The sequence below is a fragment of the Stegostoma tigrinum genome, chromosome 29 (genome assembly GCF_030684315.1).
Source record: "Stegostoma tigrinum isolate sSteTig4 chromosome 29, sSteTig4.hap1, whole genome shotgun sequence".
NCBI lineage: Eukaryota > Metazoa > Chordata > Chondrichthyes > Orectolobiformes > Stegostomatidae > Stegostoma > Stegostoma tigrinum.
Window position 1 is genome coordinate 40,025,357 of NC_081382.1, and position 26,991 is coordinate 40,052,347.

Sequence of the window (26,991 nt, forward strand, 5' to 3'; positions counted from 1 at the left end):
AATCAATCTGAGTGGGCAAAAACGCCTGTTATTGTTAGGAAATAGGAAACATCTGGCTCACTAATGTCCTTTAGGGAATGAAATCTACAGGCCTTACCTGGTCTGGCCTACATATGACTCCAGACCCACAGTGACAGGGTTGGCTCTTGATGGTCAATAAATGCTGGCTTAGCCAGAGACACCCTCATCCCATGAATGAATGAAAAGAAATTGTTACCCGGTCTGACCTACATGTGACTCCAGACCCATTGTAATGTGGTTGACTCCAACTGCCCTCTGAAACGGCCCAACAAGTTGCTCACTCCACAGGGAAGGGAGCAACATTGCTTTGCCAGAGATAGTAGGAACTGCCGATGCTGGAGTCTGAGATCACACAGTGTGGAGCTGGAGGAACACAGCAGGCCAGGCAGCATCGGAGAGAGAGGAAAGCTGGCGTTTCGGGTCGGGACCCTTCTTCAGATATCTAAAATTCACATTTCTGAAGAAGGGTCCCGACCTGAAACGTCAGCTTTCCTGCCCCTCTGATGCTGCCTGGCCTGCTGTGTTCCTCCAGCTCCATTCCATGTTATCTCATTATTTTGCCAGCGATGCCCACATCTCATGAAAGAAATAAGGAACGTTCAACTGCAAGAAACAGTCTAGGAAATGCTTTCTCCTGCTCCTTTGTAGACTCCCAGTCAGTGGCAGGAATTGCTGCCACTAGCATTAGCCATGCATCCCTTTCTCATTTCCCATGATGGTTGGAATCACGGCCCTCCAAACACAATGAGAAACCCTCTTATGTAATGAGTGGTTCGGGTCTAGAATGCCCTAAATGAAAATGTGGCCAGACTGAGACATTCAGTAGAGAACTGGCTCATTATGTCACAGGGATATGCACTGGAGCCTTGGAATGCAAGTGCATAGCTCTTTGAAGGTGGCAACGCAGGTGGACGAAATGGTAAATCAGGAACAAAAACAGAAGTTGCTGGAAAAGCTCAGCAGGTCTGGCAGCATCTGTGGAGGAGAAAACAGAGTTAATGTTTCGGGTCCAGTGACCCTTCCTAAGAACTGATGGTGGCTGGGAAAACGTCAGTTTATATGCAGAAAATAGGGAGGTGGGTGAGGGACGGAGTAAATGACAGCGTAGAGCCCAAAGAGAGAGTAAGACAGTTGGACAGATGAAGGAGTTAATAATGATCTGGTTGGGAGGCCGAATAGTTTCAAAGAATCCCTACAGTGTAGAAACAGGCCTTTTGGCCCAACAAGTCCACACCAAACCTCAGAGCATCCCACCCCCACCCATCCCCCAAAACCCACCTAATCTACACACCCCTACAGGCAATTTAGCATGGCCAATCCACCCTAACATACACATCTTTGGACTGTGGGAGGAAACCAGAGCACCTGGAGGAAACCCACGCAGACACAGGGAGAATGTGCAAACTCCACACAGACAGTCGCCCGAGAGTGGGAGTTGAACCCAAGAACCTGGCGCTGTGAGGCAGCAGTGTTAACCACTGAGCCACCGTGCCACCCCAATGGTTGTGGGGAATAGCTGTTAACGGGGGCTGTTAGTGACTATTGACAGGGGGTGTGTAATGGCAGGCTGTGTGATCACTCCCCCTGTCGTTAGTCACTTACAGTTCCCCTTAACTACTCACCCTCCCAGCCTGATCGTTAGCAACTCCTTTGTCTGTCCAACTGTCTTTCTCTCTCTCTTTGGGCTTTATTCTATCGTTTACTCCCTACCCCGCCCACCTCCCTATCTTCTGCATAGAAACCGACGTTTTCCCGGCCACCATCAGTTCTGAGGAAGGGTCACCGGACCCGAAAGGTTAACTCTGTTTTCCCCTCCACAGAATGCTGCCAGACCTGCTGGGCTTTTCTAGCAATTTCTGTTTTTATTCCTGATTTACAGCTTTCGCAGTTCTTTTGGTTTTTATATGGTAAAGAAAGCATTCGTGCATGCATGCCTTCATCAGTCAGGGCATTGAGTATGAACATTGGCAAGCCATATTGCAGGAATGTGAAACTTTTTGTCAGATCGCATTTAGGGCATTGCCTACAGTTCTGGTCCCCACACCTACTGCCCTCTGTCAGGCTTCAGCACTGGTGCAGCATCTTCCTTTGTCAAATGGAGCCCAGCTACCGCATATTTCATTTACATTCAGGTCATGCTGTGGGAGTTTTGTATTTACTGATTCTAATTCTCTTTCCCTCAATATTACAGGGGATTCCTGGCAGTAGGTTGTTAGGGGCTTTGGAGAGGGTGCAGCAGGGGTTTACCAGGATGTGGCATGAATTGGAGACAATGGGAACTGCAGATGCTGGAGAATCCAAGATAACAAATTGTGGAGCTGGATGGACACAGCAGGCCAAGCAGCATCTTAGGAGCACAAAAGCTGACGTTTCAGGCCTAGACCCTTCATCAGAAAGGTCTCGGCCCGAAACGTCAGCTTTTGTGCTCCTGAGATGCTGCTTGGCCTGCAGTGTTAATCCAGCTTCACGCTTTGTTATCTGTGACATGGATTGGAGTGTATTAGCTACAAGGAGATGTTGGACAGGAGAGTGTTGGAGGCGGGCAGGTTACCTGATAGAAGGAGATAAAATTATATGAGCCATAGGTAGGGCAGATAGTCGGAGACTTGTTCCCAGGGTGGAAATGCCAGATACCAGAGGGCAGAGGTTTAAGGTGAGGGGAAAATTTGAAGGAGATGTGCGAGGCAAGGTTTTTTTTTTACACAGAGGGTGGTCGCTGTCAGTGCGAGCTGGTAGGAGCAGATACGACAGCAATGTTTAAGAGACATTTAGACAGACACATGAACAGGCAGGGAATGGAGGGTCATGGACCAAATGCAGGCAGATGGGATTAATTTAGATGGTCAGTGCAGACGTGGTTGGGCTGAAGGGCCTGTTCCTGTGCTGTACTGATCGATGTTCTACGTTTAGAGCTAAAGGGAGAGAAGGCAGAGGAATAGTCTAAACAGACACAATGATGAAAATGTGTTCCTGCCACACTGTAACACCTCTTTAATTCTGTCAGGAGCTGGTACTCCCAAGGTCCACTTTGTATGAACAAGCTGAGCAGAGGTTGGTGTGTTTCAGTGTGTTACACTGTCAGGCTTCAGCACTGGTGCAGCATCTTCCTTTGCAAATGGAGCCCAGCTACCGCAGATTTCATTTACATTCAGGTCATGCTGTGGGAGTTTTGTATTTACTGATTCTAATTCTCTTTCCCTCAATATTACAGGGGATTCCTGGCACAACTGGGGAACCTGGACTCCCAGGTGAACCTGGAGAGAAGGTATAACTTTCTAATCATTGCCTGATGGATTTTCTGAGGATAATAGGGGCTTTTGTTTAGAAGCCTGGCTCCCTCATCACAACCCGGTCCAACTGGGCAAGCAGACAGACTAAGCCAGAGTAGGGTCCATTCTCTCCAAAGAAGAGAGCGTGTTACTGTGTGTGTGTCTGTCTGTGTGTGTCTGTGTGTGTGTGTGTGTGTGTGTGTGTGTGTGTCTGTGTGTGTGTGTGTGTGTGTGTGTGTGTGTGTGTGCGTGTCTGTCTGTGTGTATCTGTGTGTGTGTGTGTCTCTGTGTGTGTGTGTGTCTGTCTGTCTGTGTGTGTGTGTGTCTGTCTGTCTGTCTGTGTGTGTGTGTGTGTGTGTGTGTGTGTGTCTGTGTCCGTGTGAGTTTGTGAGTGTGTGTCAGGGTGTGTGTGAGTGTGTGTGTGTTGTGTGTATGTATGTCTCTGTGTGTGTGTGAATATGAGTGTGTGTGTGTGTCTCTGGGTGTGTGTGTGTGAGAGAGAGAGAGAATTTGTACTGCTTTCTTTAAAAAAATATGATTTTCAGGAAGTCTTTAATTGTGAATGGTAGGAAGCAAAGTTCAAGAAAGCTGAAGACTATGCCTTCATCTTCATCAGGGATAGGCTGTGAGCAACACGAATGAGGCAGCTACAGTTTTTCAGCTGCGGAATTCCCGTTTCCACAACCTGTGTACCAGCTGCCAGCACAATTTATATCGTGCCAGATGTGAATCTCCGGCAGCGGAAATTTCTGCATAATCATTATCAAATCGACTCTTAATATATGCTTGTAACAAATTCATTCATGATGGCTGTGGCAAGTGATACAAGCCCTCACGTGTAAGGGAGCATGCTCTTCGAACTCTGCAAAAGCTTAGTGTGTTCCATATGCTTCCTTGGATTCTCACAGGATTGCATGAGTAGCTCTAGGCCTTTCAGCCCTTTGGTGTTGTGCCATTGTTCAACTAGACTATCATTTATCTCTGTCTCACTCGCACCACTCACCATCTGTTTCATCCTCTGAGTAAAATACTTCTGATGGCATTTGGAAACCTCCAGCTAATTCAGCATTGTTTGGAAAAGGGTATCAGAGATAATGGGAACTGCAGATATTGGAGAGTCTGAGATAACAAAGTGTGGAGCTGGATGAACACAGCAGGCCAAGCAGCATCTTAGGAGCACTCCTAAGGTGCTGCTTGACCTGCTGTGTTCATCCAACTCCACACTTGGTTTGGAAAAGGGATCTCTGACTTTGAAAAGAAGTGATTTCTAGTTTAATTCCTGAACCGAGGAGATGGTGGTTTAGTGGAAATGTTATTTGTAACCCAGATTCCTATGCTGAAATTCTCAGAGTGAGCTCAGCGGTTAGCACTGCAGCCTCACAGCACCAGGGACCCGGGTTCGATTCCGCCCTCAGGTGACTGTCTGTGTGGAGTTTGCACATTCTCCCCGTGCCTGCACGGGTTTCCTCCGGGTGCTCCGGTTCCCTCCCACAGTCCAAAGATGAGCAGGTTAGAGTGGATTGGTTGTGCTAAATTGTCCAGGCTCAGTGGGCTAGCCACAGGAAATGCAGGGATAGGGTAGACCTGAGTGGGATGCTCTTCAGAGGGTGAGAGTGGACTGAATAGCCTGCTTCAACACTGTAGGGACTCTGTAAACATAGACAGCCCAAATGTTAGGGGCATGCTGTCTTGCATCAAGTCCTCCCAGCAGAGGGGCCACCTCGTTGTGTTTAGCCTTTAATCATTACATGCACACCTTGACGAGATGGCTCTCCATGTTCTGAAGCGAAGGCTAGACAACTTTATTTGACCCAATGTTCATAACACCTCCATAGGCTCTTCAGATCATGGGACTGCTCTCTCATTGGAGAGGGACAACTGGCGATGGTTTAACCCGAGAGTCACTTCGCCTCAGGCGAGGGGAAAGGTTCAGCAGGAGGAACCTCTTCATGTTAACCTCAGCCTGTGCAGGAATCGAACCCACACCATTGGTGTCAGTCTGCATCACAAGCCAGCTGTCCAGCCAACTGAGCTAACCCGACAGTACCTCCCCCCCCCCCACCACTGCTGCTCCCCAGTCCACCATGCTACTAAACCTGCATTTATGCGGAAACTCTAAACTTTAACCAGATTGAGCTTTATTTTCTGTGAAATTCAAAGAGGTTATCTGGCCGATTTGGGGAAGTTAATTTTCATTGCTCGGTTTAGGAACTGCCAAGTCGTATCATTTTTGTCACTGCATCCCTTACAAAGTAGATCTCTTTGGCCGATGGCAACATGTGTTACTTACTGCCACGCAAAACACAAACCCTTTTACAAAATTTATGAGGCTGTTGATATTCCTTTCAGGTACTCCAATTCCAAAAATAAACACAGCTATTCTGCCAGTAAGCCAAAGTTATTTTGGAAGAGACCCTAGTTGATATTTACTTAAACTTGTTGAAAACTATGAGGACACATGAGAGTAAAACTGTTCAAGGCTTATGTTTGCAATGTTTATGGATTGGAACGTAGACAATGTTGCATTAAGAACAAAATTGAAATTGAAATAATTTGCTGTAAATCCTGCAACAATTGTAATTGTTTTGGTGTTAATAAGTTAGTGTTTTAACCCGAGATGACTAACCTTCTCATTAAGCTGCAATGAATGGCTGGGCCAGCTGACCATTTCTTAGTATCACTTTTAAATTTTTGTACATGCATATAAAATGTTAAATACGTTCTCAGTTTTAATCGTTATATTAACATTCATCTCATGGCAAATTCTCAAATACTTGATTATTCTTTAAAGCTCCCAAACTTAAATCCATCTGAAAACACAGACTTGATGGAAAGCATGTGGTTATGAATAGCCAAAAGATAAATTTCCAGATTTTTCTGTTTTTATTAAAGCAACCTTTCCTGATGTCACTCATAGAATTATCGAATCCTTACAGTGCAGAAAGAGGCCATTCAGCCCATTGAGCCTGCGCCGTCCCTCCAAAGAGCATCGCACCCAAACCCTCTCCCTCAGCCCATCCCTGTAACCCCATGCTTCCACTCTCCCAACCGGCACAGCCCCGGACACTGCGGGAAATTCAGCATGGCCAATCCACACTAACCTGCAGACAGACCACCAAAGTCCTGTTTAATGGGGATCGAAGCTCATCGGCCAGGATTTATGTTTGCGACAGGGGGAAGAGGTGATAATGTACAGAGAATTCACCAAATTCTCATGTCTCGCAAATACAGGAATCATTTTGAAAACATGCCCTTGGTGCTTTGGGTCTCGAGCAAGCCAAGATTTACAGGCTTGTCTTATCCAATCCATGAAGCCTTGTGGAGGTGAAGGCCTGGTGGCAATATCACTGTACTGTTAATCCAGAGATGCGGATAATGACCTGGGGATCTGGGTTCGAATCCTGCCACAGCAGATGGTGGAATTTGAGTTCAATGACAATATCTTGAATTAAGAGTCTAACAGTGACTGTTAGTCAGTTGTTGGAAAAACCCATCTGCCCACTGGGGAAGAAAACTGCCATCCTTACCTGGTCTGGGCCTACATGTGACTCCAGACCCGCAGCAATGAGGCTAACTCTTAACTTTCCTCTGGGTAATGAGGGATGGGCAGTAAATGCTGCCTGGCCACCGATGCCCTCATCCCATGAATGAACAAAGCGGGGTGAAAAACGTGGTTAAACATGGCCTACTGTCTCTGTGGTAGTTCAGTGATGACCCCTTGACTGCTGGGGGTTTGTCACAATGAATCTGCTGCTGATTTCTTGTGTGTTCCTTTCTTTGGCTGCTCGTGGTCCCAAACGATTGTTTGCCCATTCAACATGCCTGTGGTGGTCATTTTAAGACTATAAGACATAGGAGTGGAAGTAAGGCCATTCGGCCCATCAAGTCCACTCTGCCATTTAAGTCATGGCTGAAGGGCATTTCAACTCCACTTCCCTGGATTCTCCCCGTAGCCCTTAATTCCTTGCGAGATCAAGAATTTATCAATCTCTGCCTTGAAGACATTTAACATCCCGGCCTCCACGGCACTCTGCGGCAATGAATTCCACAAGCCCACCACTCTTTGGCTGAAGAAATGTCGTCTCATTTCAGTTTTAAATTCACCCCCTCTAATTCTAAGGCTGTGCCCACGGGTCCTAGTCTCCCCACTTAACGGAAACAACTTCCCAACGTCCACCCTTTCTAAGCCATGCATTATCTTGTAAGTTTCTATTAGATCTCCCCTCAACCTTCTAAACTGTAATGAGCACAATCCCAGGATCCCCAGCTGTTCATCATACGTTAAACCTACCATTCCAGGGATCATCCGTGTGAATCTCCGCTGGACATGCTCCAGGGCTAGTATGTCCTTCCTGAGGTGTGGGGCCCAAAATTGGACACAGTATTCTAAATGGGGCCTTCTGCCTTGATCACACTTTCCTGGCTGCTCTCTGTAATCCTTAATTCAATAAGAGATCAAAAATCCAGCTTCCCCCCCTCCTCCCAGTCATGAATCTAGTGGAATCATGGAAAACCTACAGCACTCCAGGGTGCAAAACTCCAACCGACAGAGGGAACAGATTTGACCTATTTTTAGTCTAGAATGATTGACTGCATGTCTTAGGTTTCCCAATGGAAGTGACCATTCAGTCCCTCAGGAAAGACTGTTACAGCCATGTTACTCTGTGGATCATGTAGGATGTGAACATTGGGCTTCTAGCACAGAGGTAGGGACAGTACCACTGCACCTCTGCGCACTCCCCATGGTTTCAGTCTGTCTCAGAGTGACCTGATCGCTCACTGTTGTATAGAATGACATTGTCGGCAATCATCGAGATATCGATACTGCAGTGGTTGAAACACAATAAATAATAAATTCAGAGATAATGGGAACTGCAGATGCTGGAGAATTCCAGATAACAAAGTGTGAAGCTGGATGAACACAGCAGGCCAAGCAGCATCTCGAAAGTGCTCCTGAGATGCTGCTTGGCCTGCTGTGTTCATCCAGCTTCACACTTTGTTATCTTAAATAATAAATTCAATTTTTTTCTCACTGTGAAAAAAATGAAGTTAATGTGACCCCAGTGATCTCCAAGGTTTTGTTTATATTTGGATCTGCACAAAATGCTGCAGGAATGCGTGTCTGGAAAATGCCTGTTAGCGAATGCTACAAAGCCCCAACATTGCAATTCGAGATAGTTCCTCATGTGCACTCTTTGTAAAAGCTGAAATGTGGATTTATTGGGTGACGTTCTGTGTAGTTTGTTTCTCTTTCTATTGAGGATGTAGCTCCTTTTTAGGTTCGCCGATGGTTCTGGCTGGGCCAGTGCAATCCAAAACCGGCTACCAATAGGTTCACAAAGGGGCTTGGCATTAATATGTGTTCTTCCTCTGGTACTCCCACTGTCCCTGTGCTAAAGTAGTCAGCGCAGGACAGGCGGACCCGTGTCACCCTGTCAAGCGTTACACTTCCACAAATTGGGATCTGTCACTATCAAATCAAATAGATTGAAACTTCACGCACAGCTTCTGAGGCTCCAAGACACCAGACAGAACATTTCCATCCTCCCCCAGGTCCATGCTGCAGTTCATGAGGGTAATATTCATGTATTTTGAAACTGGGCACTCACACAAACTTGTGTTGAATTTTTCATAGGAAGATATAAAAAGATTTGGATGTTTTTCTTTGCCGTTAAGGATAGATTTCAGAGAATAATTTGCTTGTAACCTGTTGGATTTTACCATGTTGCCTAGTGCAGTCTTGAATGACACAGCTCATTCAGTAAATGAATCATTACAGCCCAAGAGTAGGCCATTCAGCCCCTCTGAATCCATACCAGCTCCCCATAGAGCAGTCCAACTAATCCTATTCTCTCTTGCCAGAAGATTCTACAAACAATGCAGTTTCTGTCTGTTTCTTAGGGTATTGGCCAAATTTGCCAATGATTAATGTACACTGCCAGTTTTAATGTACAGTGTAAGAATGCAGGGCAATAACATATTATTAATGTACACAGTGAGTCAGTTGTTGGGAACACTGTCGATAATCAAATATTTTCAAATATATTTTGTTGCCAATGCACCAGAAATAATTAATAAAAGTGAGTCACGATTTATGCCAATATGAATGACGCTCAAAGTATTTGTGATATGGAGCTGCTGGTGTTGGACAAGGTCAGAAATCACATGGCACCAGGTTATGGGTTTATTTGAAATCACAATCCTCCTGGACTTCACCTGATGAAGGAGCAGCGCTCCGAAAGCTTGTGTTTTCAAATAAACCTGTTGGACTATAACCTGACAAGATAACAAAGTGTGAAGTTGGATGAACACAGCAGGCCAAGCAGCATCTCAGGAGCGCAAAAGCTGACATTTCGGGCCTAGGCCCTTCATCAGAGATCCAAAACGTCAGCTTTTGCGCTGCTGAGATGCTGCTGGGCCTGCTGTGTTCATCCAGCTTCACAATTTGTTGCCTTGGATTCTCCAGCATCTGCAGTTCCCATTATCTCAGACTATAACCTGACGTTGTGTGATTTCTAACCGAAGTATTTGTGATTTAGATTTCATGCGTACAGATTTTCACTTTGTAACTCTCACCTTTGGTGTGACCTGCAGGGTGCAATTGGACAGCCGGGGGCCAGAGGTGAGCCGGGGCTCATGGGCCAAAGGGTAAGTGGTTGGTTACATTTGCGTTCCTGTTCTCCCTTGTGATGTGAAAGGATGTTGCAGGGAAAGAGCTCTCCCACCAATATTACACCCCCCTCCCCCAGTCAACACCACAAAAGTGGTCCTCGTCGCCTGGGCCTTTATGCGACCTTGCTATGCCTAGCTCGGCGGATTCCTCCATTGCATTTCAAAAAGTACGTTGCTGGCTGGAAAGCAGCTTTGAACTGACCAGTGATTGTGTGAAATTATCTTTCACCAAGTGAAGCGCAATGATTTAAAGGAGATGACTGGCTTGCCCCATAACCACAGGCCACGAGACCAGTTATGGAGGGGGCTGGAAGCAGCGAGAAGGGGAAATGATGGAGCATTTATGGCCTGAAGAAACATTCAGCTCCCTCCCCCACAACCCCCTGACACCATCGCCCAGCCTCAGCAATAAAGTGCTGGGCACAGTTAGTTTTTAATGACCTTTGCTAACACTTGAGCTGTCACCAAGGCGGAGACTAGCTTTCAAAGCCAGCTCCATAAATTGAATTTAACTTCAGTAATTGCTCAGGTGGGATTGAAACCCAGGCAGTGGCAGGAGCCTTTTGTTTATTAATCTGGCGATAATGACACATTGCCTCAGCATTGGTGAGTGAGTTCACTGTATTGATTTTGAAGTTAGTTATAAATCTTTTTGCCATCCCCCTCCCCAATCAACCTGTTCAAGGATGTAATTATGCACCCTCTGAAGCCTAATCATACCCTTTCGCAGATAAGACTGGAACCCAGACCTCCTGGTCCAAAGGCAGGAATACTACTTCTGTGCACTGAGAGCTCCCTATCTGTTTATTGTGTTACATGCAAAGCTACTTCTAACCTTACTCACCAGTATCTAATTACTAGATGCAGCTGGCTTCCTCAAATCCTAGGATCCTTTCAGTGTGTGAAGCAGGCCATTCGGTCCATCAAGTCCACACCAACCCTCCAAAGAGTGTCCTCCCCAGACCCAGCCCCTTCCTGTAGCCCATGCATTTCCCATGGCTTATCCACCCTCACATGCACACCTTTCAAGTGTGGGAGGAAACCCATGCAGACACAGGGAGAGCACGCAAACCCCTCACAGACAGACACCCGAGGGTGGCATCGAACCCGGGTCCCCGGTGATGTGAGGCAGCAGTGCTAACCACTGAGCCACCGTCAACAATCAGAGTCAAAGATCACTGAATTCTTCCCTTTCTTTTTCAGGGAGAGCCTGGTCTGGTGGGAGATGATGGACCTGTTGGAATCGATGGGCTCAAGGTCAGATTTCCCCTGATGAATCTGCTTAGAAAGTGACATAGAATGTGCAGATATTGGAATTCTGAAGTTCCACGTATGGCTGACAGAAAATGCAGCCACTAATGTGAATTCAGTGCCTATTTTCTGCATATAAACCGACGTTTTCCCAGCCACCATCAGTTCTGAGGAAGGGACCCAAAACGTTAACTCTGTTTTCTTCTTCACAGATGCTGCCAGACCTGCTGAGCTTTCCCAGCAATTTCTGTGTTTATACCTGATTTACAGCATCCACAGTTCTTTTGGATTTTTTTTCTTCAATGCCTCATTGTGTCCTGAAATTTAACCATAGCAGGAAATGTCCATGGAAGTTCTTTCTGTGATAAACGTGGACACAAGAGTTTGTAGATTTTCATCTACCACTATTTGAGGCATTGCACTGTAACACAGGGAGAGTGTAGACAAGTATGGCATTCAGATTAAATGATGTTAAGAGAATGAGATATAATTCAACCAAGACTTTTAGCTGAAGCCCTGTCCTGTTTTTAAGTCTTACATCAGGCCCTTATTTTTATATTTCCTTTATAAATTCCAATGTCCACATTTATAATGAAAGCTGGGGGAGGTTTAATTATAATATGACAAGCTTACACAGGCAGTTTCTATGGCAAAGGAATTTATAATGGAAAGAGTTTCTGGGAAGCACATGATACAGCATTTTTAATGTATTATATCAACATAGATCAACCAACCAGTTTCATTCCACACTTCCATTCTCTTCTGTAGATTTCTTGCTCTGTTCTCCTCTAAGCTTAAACCTGCACACATTTCTCTACCTTTTTTTTGAGAGAAATTAGTCTGTGTTTCCTGCTGTTACCTGAAGTACTTTGCCAGAGAACTCTATTTTTGAAGATGCGGTCTCTCCAGTAGATTGTTCAAACAAACTTGCATCCATGATTACAGCTGAAATCAAATAAATCTGTTAATATCTGCGTTGCCCAGTGCTTTCTGTAACATTTCAAAGATCAGAAATGTATCTAGTCTCAGTAAAAAAGAAAGCAATTCCATTTCTCGAAACCTTGCTTTTGATAACAGTTAGTCCCAAAATTGCCCAGGTCACTCCTCTCTCCACTAGCTCGACTACATCAACAGTAAGGCAGAATGCAATTTATCTCGAGCTGTCCACGTCCCACATGTCATTACCAAAGTCTGTCCAACGCAAGCAATTTGAAGTCCGCATCAACTTCTGAGACAAACCGAGGAATCACTCTCCTTTCTTGGGATGTGGGTGCCCTTGACAAAACCAACATTTGTTGCCAGTAACAGGAGGAGCAGGAAAGTTGATATTTTTTCTGAAGAAGGGTCCTGACCCGAAACGGCAGCTCTCATGCTCCCTTGATGCTGCCTGGCCTGCTGTGTTCCTCCAGCTCCACACTGTGCTCTCTGACTCCAGCATCGGCAGATCTTACTATCTCTGATTAGATGCCTGTCCCTAGGTGGACCTTAATCTGAGTTGTTTGTTAGACCACTTATGAACCTTCAAACAAGGAATCAGGTGTGGGTGAGGATGGCAGATATCCTTCCCTAAATAAATCAGGTTCTTAACAGCAACTCATGGTAGGTTCACGACCACAATCTATTTTTAATTCATTTGCAATGCCAGTGTCATATCTCCTTATGGGCTAGTGGTATTATCACTGGACTGTTAGTCCAGAGACCCAGATAACATTCTGGGGACCCAGGTTCGAATCCTGCCATGGCAGACGATCGAATTTGAATTTAGCAATATATCTGGAATGAAGAGTCTAATGATGACTGTGAATCCATTGTCGATTATGGGAAAAACCCATCTGGTTCACTAATGCCCTTCAGGGAAGGAAACTGCCATCCTTCCCTCTGAGTCCAGACCCACAGCAATGTTGTTTGACTCTCAACTGCCCTCTGGGCAATTAGGGATGGCAATAAATGCTGCCCTGGCCAGTGACACCCTCAGCCCGTGAATGGATATAGGAAAAAAAGATCAGAATTTAGCACCAGACGGCAGTTAGGTGTGGGTCTAGAGTCACCTGTAGGCCACACCAGGTAAGAATAGCAGTTACCCCCGCTAAAGGGCATTAGTGAACCAGGTGGGTTCATTCACCCCTACATTAGTGTCATTAGAAAATTAATTCCTTTTTTTTAATTGGATTCATTGCTGCGATGGTATCTGAACCCACGACCCTCAAACAATATCTGGGACTCTGGGTTAATAGTCGAGCAATAATATCACGAGGTCTGTGCTTCTCCTATCTTTAACTCCACTTCTTAAAATTTTGAATTCAAATTCCTCAACTTGCCAGAATGTTAGCCTGGCCCACCAGAGCAAGAGCATTCTGACGTGACCAGCACACCACAACCTCCCTATTAATTAGTGTTTCTCAGAGACTGTATCATAACTGATGGGTCTGCATTGTAACTGATTATAATCTTGGAGTTTCATTTTAGTAACTTCCAAACAAGAATAATGCTTGAAGCACGACATTTACGGGTAACTCCTGCCTTGAGCAACAGCCGCCACCAACCAGTTTGGCCTGGCAGTAGGATCCGGAGGAGCTGGTGGAATCAGGAATTGGGCAGATCTCTGTAAATCCGCAGCAAGTCCCATGATGGGCCTGTTATGAGTGAGAGATAGGGAAATGTCTACTGAGAGAGTGGGGAGCCTGTGGAATTCCCTGCCACAGAAAACGATTGAGGCCAAAACATTGAATGTTTTCAAGAAGGAGTTAGATATGAAACAAACAGAGAAATTCAGCAGGTCTGGCAGTCTCAATGGAGAAAGAAACAGAGTTGATGATTCAAGTCTGGAGGCGGGTGCAGCCAGACTTTCTGAGTTTCTCAAGCATTTTCTGTTTTTGCTTCAGATCATCAGCTCTTTGTTTTATTTTAGGGCTTAGTTTCTTAGGGTCAAAGGGATTAAAGTTTGTGGAGGAGAAAGCGGGAACAGGATATGAAGCTGGATGAAGGGCGGAACAGGTTCAAATGACCTACTCCTGCTCCTGTTTCCAGTGTTTCTTTGATTCCATCTGCTTTACCAAGGAAGCAGAATATTCCAGAATTTCCTTACACCATCAAAACATATTGTGTAGTTCCAATCCACAGGCTAAAATGTGGATTTAAGGAAAAAGAGATTTAGAGGTATTCCCAGTTGAATACTTTGTTGATCTCGTGGATCAAGACACCTACAAGTGAACAACATGCTCTGAAGAAGAGTCATTTTCCACATTACTCGATGTTGGGTGTGTGGAATGTGCTGCTGGCAATCGTAGTGGAGTCAGAAACATTAGGGACATTTAAGCGACTCTTAGATAGGCACATGGAGAATTGGAAAATGGAGGGCGTCCAGGGTAGTTTGATCTTAGAGTAGGATAATAGGTTGGCACAACATGGTGGGCCGAAGGGCCTGTACTGTACTGTTCTGTGTTCTAAATTCAGTGTGACCAAGCGACTGTCTCTGTCCTGTTAAACAATTTACACCTTGCTTACCATTCCCTTGTCTCTTTTGCATGCTAGGGTGACAAGGGAGATCGAGGGGAAGAAGGAGATAAAGGAGACAAGGGACCAGAGGGAATGAAAGGAAAAGAAGGGCCACCAGGAGTACCAGGAATGACAGGAGTTCAAGTAAGTCCCGGTTCAGTATTCCTCGACAGAAATGATGAATCTGGGGCATCAGGACATATTCCAGAAGATAAACACATTTTTCAAAAAAAACATCAAGACTCACAAAGTTACCCCTGGGATTTCTACCTCAACATGAGAGAAAAGTAAATGAATAAAATTGGGAAAAGTTAGAGAAAGTCACCACCATGAAGAATGTTCGCAGAGTAGATGCAGAGAGCTGTTCTGCAGGCCGATTTATCAGAAAGACAGGGGAAAAACAATCTGTAGGGCTAGCTCCAGAGAAGGGTCAGGCTGTTAAGTCCCTTCTGCAGAGAGCCAGCCTGAGTTTGATGGGCCAAATAGCCTCCTGTAACCATTGTTACGTCTTAGTCAAATTAAAGACAAAATGTTGTTCCTGTTCAGGTATAAGAGAGGTTTCTCTTATTGGCTTATCAGGATTATGGCCCCCTATAAATACATGGTTTGTATATAGTGTATATTGCATGTATACATGTTCATATATATTGTATACGTGTTGATATAATGTATGTATATACACATAGCCCTTGTGAGTATACAGGGCTGTACCAAATAGACATCTAATTAGGTCACTGACTGAGACCTTGAGGAGAGGAAGTGAGAGCCTGCGGTGGGGGAGGGAGTGAAACCCTGAGTTTGGGGAGGTGTGAGACCCTGGGGTGTGGGTGTGAGACCCCAGGGGTGCGCAGATGGGGTGTGAGACCCTCAGGGGTGGGAGGATGGTATGGAGTGAGACCCTGAAGTGAGAGGCTCATAAGCCCCAGGACAGCTCAAGCTACCATGAGAGGGGTGAGAACTGCCCTTGCGCACAAACAGACAGGCTTCCAGTTTTTAAAGACAGTGCTCCCCACAACAACCCCTCCACTGCCCAGGGAATGAGATCATGCCATTGGCTTTGATTATACTCTGTTGGAAGAGATGGACTTGGCATTGTTGCATACCCTTTCCAGTTCTGTTCCAGTAGCCAGGGCAGAGAGAGGATGTTTGATCAGTGATTTCTGTCTGCAAAACCCAGGAAACATGTATTTCACATTCCTTGAGTAGTTGAGATGCCGAGCAAGATACAGCCCAATGTTGTTCCATCTTCCCAACATCCCGCTTCTTGTTCCAGCATGGAGTCCACCCCTTGCCTGGGAGGTGCACATGTTGGTGTTTGGAAGGAGTAATATTGTCTGTTACAATCAGGGAGACAGACCACGTCTGTAACTTGCTCTGCATCATCCCAGCCATGGCATGGTCCTATTTTGCACGCACACACACACAAACACACACACACACACACACACACACACACACACACACACACACACACACGTGTGTGTACACACAGTGTCAAGGAGATAAGGTTTTGTGACCTTGAATGACAGGTCCCGTGAAGTTTGGATGGTGGACACCCTAGAATTCTCAGTGTTTTTTCGGATGGACAGCTGTTTATGGCCTGATTGCATAAAGATCCATGAGGAGGTCAATTTCTTTCTCTTTAAGGATGTGTTAGTGGCGAGCACCACATACACTAACGTGCAGTATTGGAGTGTGGCCTTCAAACTCACAGTAAACTGCAGCAAATTGTTAACGGATGGAAATAGGTTCCTCAGGGCCAGAACAGTCCAAACTGAGGAGGAACCTTCTAGGCCACTCGGAATGAACTTAACACTTCTTATCCTTTTGGCCCTAGCCCTCACAGCCCAAAAGTAATAATTCTCTCTGGCGTTTCACCCAAACAATAACAAACCCTGGGACAGAACGTGTTTGAAGCCTAAAGACTGATATTTTTAGATATTTTTAGATGTTTAAAGAGATCAAGGGGTAAGGGGGAGAAATTGGGAACAAGGGGACTGAGTTGGATGAACAGCCATGATCGAATTGAATGGTGGACAGGCTCAAAGGGCTGAATGGCCTACTGCTGCTCCTGTTTCCTGTGTAGGTGTGAGTGATAATGGGAACTGCAGATGCTGGAGAATCCAAGATAATAAAATGTGAGGCTGGATGAACACAGCAGGCCCAGCAGCATCTCAGGAGCACAAAAGCTGACGTTTCGGGCCTAGACCCTTCATCAGAGAGGGGGATGGGGAGAGGGTTCTGGAATAAATAGGGAGAGAGGGGGAGGCGGACCGAAGATGGAGAGTAAAGAAGATAGGTGGAGAGAGTATAGGTTGGGAGGTAGGGAGGGGATAGGTCAGTCCAGGGAGGACGGACAGGTCAAGGAGGTGGGATGAGGTTAGTAGGTAGGAGATGGGGGTGCGGCATGGGGTGGGAGGAAGGGATGGGTGAGAGGAAGAACAGGTTAGGGAGGCAGAGACAGGTTGGACTGGTTTTGGGATGCAGTGGGTGGGGGGCAAGAGCTGGGCTGGTTGTGTGGTGCAGTGGGGGGAAGGGACGAACTGGGCTGGTTTTGGGATGCGGTGGGGGAAGGGGAGATGTTGAAGCTGGCGAAGTCCACATTGATACCATTGGGCTGCAGGGTTCCCAAGCGGAATATGAGTTGCTGTTCCTGCAACCTTCGGGTGGCATCATTGTGGCACTGCAGGAGGCCCATGATGGACATGTCATCTAAAGAATGGGACGGGGAGTGGAAATGGTTTGCGACTGGGAGGTGCAGTTGTTTGTTGCGAACCGAGTGGAGGTGTTCTGCAAAGCGGTCCCCAGGCTTCCTCTACATTGGGGAAACCAAGCGGAGGCTTGGGGACCGCTTTGCAGAACACCTCCACTCGGTTCGCTATAAACAACTGCACCTCCCAGTAGCAAACCATTTCCACTCCCCCTCCCATTCTCTTGATGACATGTCCATCATGGGCCTCCTGCAGTGCCACAATGATGCCACCCGAAGGTTGCAGGAACAGCAACTCATATTCCGCTTGGGAACCCTGCAGCCCAATGGTATCAATGTGGACTTCACCAGCTTCAAAATCTCCCCTTCCCCCACCGCATCCCAAAACCAGCCCAGTTTGCCCCCTCCCCCCACTGCATCACACAACCAGCCCAGCTCTTCCCCTCCACCTACTGCATCCCAAAACCAGTCCAACCTGTCTCTGCCTCCCTAACCTGTTCTTCCTCTCACCCATCCCTTCCTCCCACCCCAAGCCGCACCTCCATCTCCTACCTACTAACCTCATCCCACCTCCTTGACCTGTCCGTCTTCCCTGGATTGACCTATCCCCTCCCTACCTCCCCACCTATACTCTCCTCTCCACCTATCTTCTTTTCTCTCCATCTTTGGTCCGCCTCCCCCTCTGTCCCTATTTATTCCAGAACCCTCACCCCATCCCCCTCTCTGATGAAGGGTCTAGGCCCGAAACGTCAGCTTTTGTGCTCCTGAGATGCTGCTTGGCCTGCTGTGTTCATCCAGCCTCACATTTTATTATCCTGTGTAGGTGACAGTTTGTCAGAAGTGACTTCTCCAGCCATGGTCTCTGCCCATTGTGACATTCTAGTAAACCAGCAGAGTGCTTGTTTAAACACAGCCATTCTCCATTCACGGTGTGCCATTATGGGCGAGACAATGGGTGCTACCAAATGGCCACAATGAATGGCAGTGCCCTCAGTCTCCAACCTCTCCTTACAGGCTCATCCAGGAACCGTCCTGGTGAACCTCTTTTCCACCTTCGGCAAAGCCTCTGCATCCTTCCTACAGTGTGGCTACCAGAACTGTATACAATACCCCAAATGTGGTCTCACCAATGTTACATGCAACTGCAATATGACCACACTAACCTTAACACTCACTGTCCCAGCCAATGAAGGCAAGCATGCTGTGTGCCTGCTTTACCAATTTATCCGTTTGTGTTGCCACTTTCAGGGAGATCTGTTCCTCCCGCTCAATGACCCTTGTAGCCATATTTTCACTCTGGGCTTATGTAAAGTTTGAAACAATAAAATTAGCTCACACTGAAAAATTGTGAGGCGTTGGTTTGACAAGTGTGACTAAGGGACAAGTCCTAGTCTGTAAAAGCATCAAATCGCTCTCTTTTGTTTTAAAAAGTCTCAGTTGCAGAGTCATACAGCATAGGAGCAGACCCTTTGGTCCAACCAGTCCATGCTGACCATAATCCCAAACTAAGCTGGTCCCACCTGCCTGCGCATGGCCCATATCCCTCCAAACTTCTCTTACTCATGCTCTTATCTAAATGTCTTTTAAATGCTCTAATTGTGCCCACATCCACCACTTCCTCAAGAAGTTCATTCCGCATATGAACCAGCCACTTGTGTAAAAGATTTATCCTTCAAGTCTTTCGTTAAGTCTCTCTCCTTTTACCTTAAAAATGTCCTGAAATCTCCCTCCCTGGGGAAAAGATGCCTACCATTAACTCAATCTATACCCCTCGTGATTTTATAAACCTCAATCAGGTCACCTCTCAATCTCCTACACTCCAGTGAAAGAAATCCCACCCGATCCAGCCTTTCTTGATAACTCAAACCTTCCATTCCTGATAACAATGTAGGAAATCTCTTCTGAACCCTCTCCAGCTCAATAATATCCTTCCATGTTAAAGAGAAGTCTTAGAAATACACTTTTTTTTCACTGCATCGAAGTGTAGTTCCGTTTAATGACCATTAAATGCTGTCTTTTTTCTGCTGAGTAGTTTTGACTATTCCAGTGGGCCTTGCGAAGGTTTTGCGGCACTGTTTCTTATATAATCTCAATTAATATTCTCAAAGGGGACGAGTGTGGGAACTTGGGCTCACTGTGATCTTTATCGGTGGTTTGAAAGTGTTCAAAAACACTGTAAACCCTTTGTTGAAAAGATTGACTTGTTCAAAGGAGAATATTGTGTATCGTTTGAAAGTTACTTTTAAATGGTGAATCTAACGGCAAGCAAAAGGCCCTTTCTGCCCAGAGGACCTCAGCTCTGTCTAATGATTGTGTATTTAGGAAGTTGTTGAGTGACTTCATGAACCAGGTACCCTACATCTGGAGATTGTTTCCATCTGATATTTTATAGTCAGGTTAGTGAGGGAGCAGACGCTAGATGGACAGGCGGGGTCAGACCGAGCCTGTACTGTTGTGGAGCTAAAGTCATTCCCAAAGAATGTTTCAGACGCTCAGAACCAGCCACTTGGCAGACAAACATTGGTTGAGTGCAGATTGTGGGTTTGAGAAACCCTTTCCTAAACCTGCTGCCTTTCAGTGTAAATTGCACGGATCTCTTTAATCATTTGTTCAATGCATTTCCGAGGCAGGAGAATTGTGATTTGTATTTCTTTTCCTTTGTCTGCAAATTGGTACCTAAAACGATCTCTTCAAGGATGCGGGCCGGGATTGCATTCTAATCTAACGTTACAATCAAGTTTTAAACATCATTGAAACTCTGTATTTCATTTCTGCGAGAGAAATGAAGCTAATTCTTCTATGAGTGGTTTCACTCTGCAAACCCTGAATAAAGCTGAGAGCATGATGTTTGCTGAGCTCTGGAGTATCCCTCTGTACAGGCTGTAGCAGAGGCTCAGCTGATCGGGACGGGAGTGACATTCACTTACTAAAATGGTGCTTATTTCCAGGAGATGGGCCCAAACACCAAGTCTGGTGTCTCTAATTCTGAATGTTGGCGTTGTCTGCAGGTTCAACGGGCAATATCTCTCCTTGTTACAGATTCACAGAATAGTGACAGTGCAGAGGACGCATCATGTCTACTTCAACTTTTTGAGTAAGCATCAGCGCCAAGGACACATCTCCTGCTTTACCCCTTATCCCTGTACATTATTTCAGTCCAAATGACCATCCAGAGTCCCTCATGAAGGCATCACCTGAACCCGCATCCTCCACTTTTCCAGGCCATGCATTCCAGACCCTAACCACCCCACTTCACTCTTGCTTCTTTTGCACTTTATTTTAAATCCGTGCCCTCTAGCTCTTGTCCCTTTTATGAGCGGGAAAGGTTTCTCCCTACCCACTCTGTCCACTGCGCTCATGATTTTGAAAATCTCTATCCGATCTTGCCCCAGCTTTCTTCTCTCTCAGGACAACAAATCCAAATTCTCCACTCAATCCTTCTTACTGAAATTTCTCATCCCCGGAACCATTCTTGTAAACCATTTCTGCACTCTCTCTCCCCAATGTGTTCACATCTTTCCTGTAATGTGACACCCTCAACCCCAGTTTGAGGGCTAACAGGTAAATTTGTCATAGCCCTGCTCGGCCAAGGGGTTGTTCTCTCATCAGAGAGACAGAGCTGGTTGGTGGAGGTTTAACCTGAGGGTCACTACGCCTTAGGCGAGGGGAAGAGGTTGAGGAGGAGAGCCCTTCGCGGTAACCTGAGCTGGTGCAGGAATTAAACCCACACTGTTGGCGTCACACACACTTCCAACACACTGAGCTAACCAACTCCCATTGGCTAAACTCTAATGAGCATCATCTACGATATACGATGGGGAAGAGGATTCCCAAGTGTCAGTCTGTTTACGCCCAGGAGGGGGAATAAAATGTTGGTAATACTGGGAAATAAATGCACTGGTGATACTGGATCTCCATTTTGAGGAGCACAAGATAAGCCTGACCAGTCAGTGGAGCGTCTCACTCACTGGTTTTATTGGTTTCCCCTTACGACTACAGCCTACAAAACCAGTCACTTATGACATCTTTACCCATTGCATTGTTAGAAAGTCTATGAATGTGAACCAAGTTGGCAGTCATCATTGTCAGGTGTGACTATTGCTTTGGGAGACTTGCAGTCACTTTCGTTTTGAACAAATGAAGAGACACAGTTGCTCGCAGATTGCAAGAAATTTAGTCGATTGCAAAGCTCTCCTGGTGCAGACAGAGATCATTGTGTCTGCTCTGGTTCTACAGCCTAGTGCCAGTCTCCTGCCTTTAACCCCTATCCCTGGTCACCATTTCTGTCCTCATAACCATCCAGTGCCCATCTTGAATGTCTCAATTGAAGCTACCTCCATCACATTACACAGACATATTCATCAATTAAAACCTTCTAACTGACTAACAGCATCTTAGGTTTGTTTAATGCATCCTCACCAGTGGCATGCCCCTTTGCTATTTTGCTTGTAAATTCTGTGTCTCATACCACGTCACTAAAACCTGAAGAAGGAACGAGTCTCCAAAAACATGTGTTGGTCTATAACCTGGTGGCGTGTGATTTCTGACCTCTTCCACCTCAGTGGCCCCGCCACGCCACATTTCCAGGCAGTGCATTCTGCCCCAACTACTCGCTGAGTGAGAAAGTTTTATCTCACATCACCCTTACTTTGTTTGCACCTCACTTTAACTAGAGAGGAGAAGGGGTTAAATTTTCTCAGCTGATGCCAGGTTTGCCCTCATTTTGGTTCATTTCCACTGTAGAGCTTATTGAGTCTTGGTGGACCTGTTAGTTTAACTGTTTCCATTTAGTTTCAGAAGGTGGGAACTGGGCCAGTAAAATCTGGAACGCGTTTGTTCTTAGCACGAGTTCACGTCGGCCTGAGTTTGCACAAATCAATTTGGGTTTTGACATTCACTCTTCCCCATAGAGCTGGTGAAGAACAGGAAGTCTTGTGCCTCTTCCAGGCCTTCCTCATTACTCATGGAATGATCCAGGAAATGAGAGCTCGGTGAGCCTTACGTCAGGGGTAGGGAAATTATTGGAGAAGATTCTTATGGACAGGATTTACTCACAAATTTGGCAAAGAATGGACTTATTAAGGGTAGTCAGCATGGCTTTGTGCAGGAAATGTCTCACAGACTTGTTCAAATTTTTTGAGGAAGCGATGAAGATGATTGATGAAGGTAAAGCAGTGGATGTTGTCGAGGTGACTTGATTAAAGCATCTAACAAGGTCCCTCGTGGTAGGCTGGTCCAGAAGATTAAGTCACTGTCCGTTGATAAGTTGGATACAAAATTGGCTCGGTCATAGAAGACAGAGGGTAGTTGTGGTGGAGTGTTGGCAAATCATGTTAGAACATAGAATGGGTACAGCACAGTACGGGCCCTTCAGCCCACCATGTTGTGCCGAACTTTTACCCTAAACCTAAAATCTATCCAACCGCCACCCCTACCTTATACTATCATCCACATGCCTATCTAATAGCTGCTTAAATGCCCCTAACGAGGCTGACTCCACTACCCTCTCCAGCAATGCACTCCAAGCCCTGACCACTCTCTGAGTAAAGAACCTACCTCTGACATCCCATCTATATCTACCTCCACTCACTTTAACACTATGTCCCCTCATAATAGCTACCTCCACCCGAGGAAAAAGTCTCTGGCTGTCCACACTATCTATACCTCTGCTCATTTTGTACACCTCTACCAAGTCATGTTGTAGCTGTATAAAACTTTAATTAGGCCACATATGGAGTATTGTGTACAGTTCTGGTCTCCACATTGCTTTAGTGAGGGTGCAAAAGAGGTTCGCCAGGTTGTTGCCTGGATTGGAGTGCAATAGCCACACGGAGAGTTTGGATAAGCTTGGATTATTTTCGCTAAAGCATCAGCGGCTGAGGGGTGACCCGAAAGAAGTTCATAAAACTATGAGAGCCATGGATGGGGTGGATAGTTAGAGACATTTTTCCCAGGGTGGGAATGTCACATACTCAGGGGGCAGAGGTTTAAGGTGAGAGGGTGAAGCTTAAAGGAGATGCGAGAGGCACTTTTTTCATGCAGAGGGTGGCAGGTGACTGGATCACGCACTGTCAGGGGATCCACCGTGACAGCAACATTTAAGAGACATGTAGACAAACATGAATGGGTAGGGAATAGAGGGACATGGGCCATGGGCAGGCAGGTGGGATTTCTAGAATGGCATCATGGTTGCTGTGGGCATGGTGGGCCATAGGGCCTGTCCCCGTGCTGTGCTGTTATATCTTCTATGTTCTAATGAAAATACTAAAGGGAGAGAAACATAAATCCACCAATGTTCAAAAGGGTTCGTTAAGCTTTAGGATAAAACGACAGCCTAGAGACACTCATTCTCTGTGTGAATTTTGTTGAAAAACAGAGAAATTATATCAAACTTGCGTCAACGTGTTTGGAGTTCTTTTGCCCAGTTTTGCTCTCCATGTTGTTAAAAAGAACATAGAGGTACTGGAGAAGGTGCAAAATAGATTTTTGGAGAGTTAACCACTACAGTCCAGTATGACTCATCTTCAAGAAAAGCAAAACTCCCCACATTCCACGACATGCCTCCCAGCCTGGAAAACAATCCGTGAACTTTTACCGAACTGTGTCCAATTTTGGGCCCCACACCTCAGGAAGGACATACTAGCCCTGGAGCGTGTCCAGCGGAGATTCACACGGATGATCCCTGGAAAGGTAGGTTTAGCGTATGATGAACGGCTAAGGATCCTGGGATTGTACTCATTAGAGTTTAGAAGGTTGAGGGGAGATCTAATAGAAACTTACAAGATAATGTATGGTATAGAAGGGGTGGACGCTAGGAAGTTGTTTCCATTAGGTGAGGAGACTAGGACCCGTGGGCACAGCCTTAAAATTAGAGGGGGTAAATTTAAAACGGGAATGAGACGACATTTCTTCAGCCAGAGAGTGGTGGGCTTGTGGAATTCATTGCCGCAGAGTGCAGTGGAGGCCGGGATATTGGATGCCTTCAAGGCAGATATCGACAAATTCTTGATCTCAAAAGGAATCAAGGGCTACGGGGAGAGTGCAGGGAAGTGGTGTTGAAATGCCCATCAGCCATGATTTAAATGGCAGAGTGGACTTGATGGGCCGAATGGCCTTACTTCCACTGCTATGTCTGATGGTCGTATGAACCATTATCCTCTGTTCCTTAATCCTCAGCCAGTCTATCCACATTGTTACTGCTCCTCTTACTCCATGGGCACTAGCTCTCCTTCCAGGCCCAATGTAGAGCACTGTGTTGACTATCTTTAGGAAATAAATGTACAGCACATCAATGGTCTTCCCTTCATCAACCCTCTTGGTTATCTCTTCAAAGATCTCAAACAAGTTAAATGCGATTTTTCCTCAACAAATCCATACAGGCTATCCCCTGAAAGACCAGCGCTTAAAAAGGGAAAGGAAGGCAACTGGTGGAAAAGTTTAAGGAGGGAATTCCAAAGCTCAGGACCTAGGCATGTGAAGATAAGGCTACTAGCAGAGAGGGTTTAACATTTGGCGTTCCACAAGAGGATAGAATTGGAGGAACATGGAGGTCTGAGAGGGTGGCACGGTGGCTCAGTGGTTAGCACTGCTACCTCACAGCGCCAGGGACCTAGGGATCAATCCCACCCTCAGGTGACAGTCTATGTAGAGTTTGCATGTTCTCCCTGGGTCTGTGTAGGTTTCCTCCGGGTGCTCCAGTTCCCTCCCACAGTCCAAAGATGTGCAGGTTATGTGGATTAGTCATGGCACAAGCAGGGTAGAGACGTGGCTCTGGGTGGGATGCCCATTAGAGAGTCAGTGTGGATTTGATGGGCTGAATGGCCTGATTCCGCACTGCAGGGATTCTTTGGTTGTGGAGCTAGAGGAAATTGCAGAAATTTAGGGGAATTGGGTGAGGAGCAATGCCAGGGAGGAATTTGAAACCAAGGATGGAAATTTTACAATCAAGATGTCACTGGACCAGAAGCCATTGTGAAACGAGGAGTTCAGAAGCCAGGAATGGGACATGTGAGATGTGGAGACAAGGGCCACACAGTTTACAGAGAGTAGAGTTTGAGAAACTACCCAGGGTGACACAAGTCAGAAAAATAATCAGCGGTGAAGTGGATTGACTGAAGGAACCAAATAGCCTATTCTGCAACTAGTTGTTATATAACATGGGGAGGCAATGGCCTAGTGGTGTTAACATTGGGCTGTTAATCCAAATAGTGTTTTCGGGACACCGGTTCAAATCCTGCCATGGCAGATGGTGAAGCTTAAATCCAATAAAAATCTGGAATTAATTGTCTAATAGTGACTATGAATCCATTGTTGTAAAAACCCGTCTGGGTCACTAATGTCCTTTAGGGGAGGAAATCTGCCATCCTTACTTGGTCTGGCCTACATGTGACTCCAGATGCAAAGTAATGTGATTGAATCTTAACCACCCTCTGGGCAATTAGGGATGGGCAGTGAATGCTGGCCTAGCTAGTGATGCCCTCATCCCGTGGATGAATGAAAAAGTCTTTTGTCCTCCTTTTATTCCTTCATAGGAGGTGGGTAGGAAGGGAGGGAGTTCCAGGACATTGACCCAACTAGACTGAAGGCACAGTGAGACATTTCCAAATCAGGATGGTGTGTGATTTAGCGAGAAATGTGATATCCTCATGGATCTGCTGGTGGAGGCTGTGGGTTTGGAAAGTATTGTCAAAGTTTTTTTGAACTTAGAATTTTTCCTTGTGTGTCAATGATATCTTACACAACCCGAATGGCTTTTCCCATCATCAAATCACCTGCGGGTATTTGAATTCTTTAGAAGTTTTCAACTTTTTAGTTCAATTGCACACCTGGAACAGCCCATAGAATCCCTACAGTGTGGAAAAAGGCCCTTTGGCCCAACAAGTGCACACTGACCCTCAGAGCATCCTGCCCAGACCCATCCCCCTATAACCCACACACCCCTGAACACTACGGGCAATTTAGCATGACCGATCCACCTAGCCTGCACATCTTTGGACTGTGGGAGGGAACCCACACAGACACGGGGAGAATGTGCAAACTCCTCACAAACAGTCGCCCGAGGCTGAGGATCGAACCCGGGTCCTTGGAGCTGTGAGGCTGCAGTGCTAACCACTGAGCCACTGTTGAGGATATTTATTTGACCTCTGGTCCACTTACTGCATTGACTTCAAAGGCATGCTACTTGCATTTTTTTTAATTGCCAATCCCCAATTGCCCAGAGGGCAGTTAGGAGTCAGCCACTTTGCTGCGGGCCTGGAGTCACATATAGAACCAGACCAGGTATGGCAGATTTCCGTCTCTCGGTAAACAAAGTGGGTGTTTGTGACAATCGATTATGGTTGCACAGTCTCGTATTATTCCAGATTTTTATTGAATTCAAATTTCACCGTCTGCCACATGAGTGGGAATCGGACTCACCTTCCTGAACGTCAGCCAAGGCGTCTGGATTACCACTGCACCATCGACTCCAAGCAGGAAGGCCTAAAGCTTTCCAATGGCCTCAGTTAATAAAACCGAGCAACTTGCAGGCGAGAGTGGAGTGTGTGTGGTTTTGAATGTTGAATGCGAAGGGGA

General features: G+C 46.1%; 1 protein-coding gene across 3 annotated transcripts in view; it reads left to right on the forward strand.

The window, feature by feature from the left end:
- col27a1b (collagen, type XXVII, alpha 1b) overlaps positions 1-26,991 on the forward strand; it is a 660,800-nt gene that overhangs the window by 524,681 nt on the left and 109,128 nt on the right. For all 3 annotated transcript variants that reach the window (XM_048559048.2, XM_059638229.1, XM_048559047.2), the window contains exons 34-37: positions 3,233-3,286; positions 9,885-9,938; positions 11,166-11,219; positions 14,745-14,852. In XM_048559048.2, coding sequence (XP_048415005.2) covers positions 3,233-3,286; positions 9,885-9,938; positions 11,166-11,219; positions 14,745-14,852 — 270 coding nt within the window. The remainder of the gene's footprint in view (positions 1-3,232; positions 3,287-9,884; positions 9,939-11,165; positions 11,220-14,744; positions 14,853-26,991) is intronic.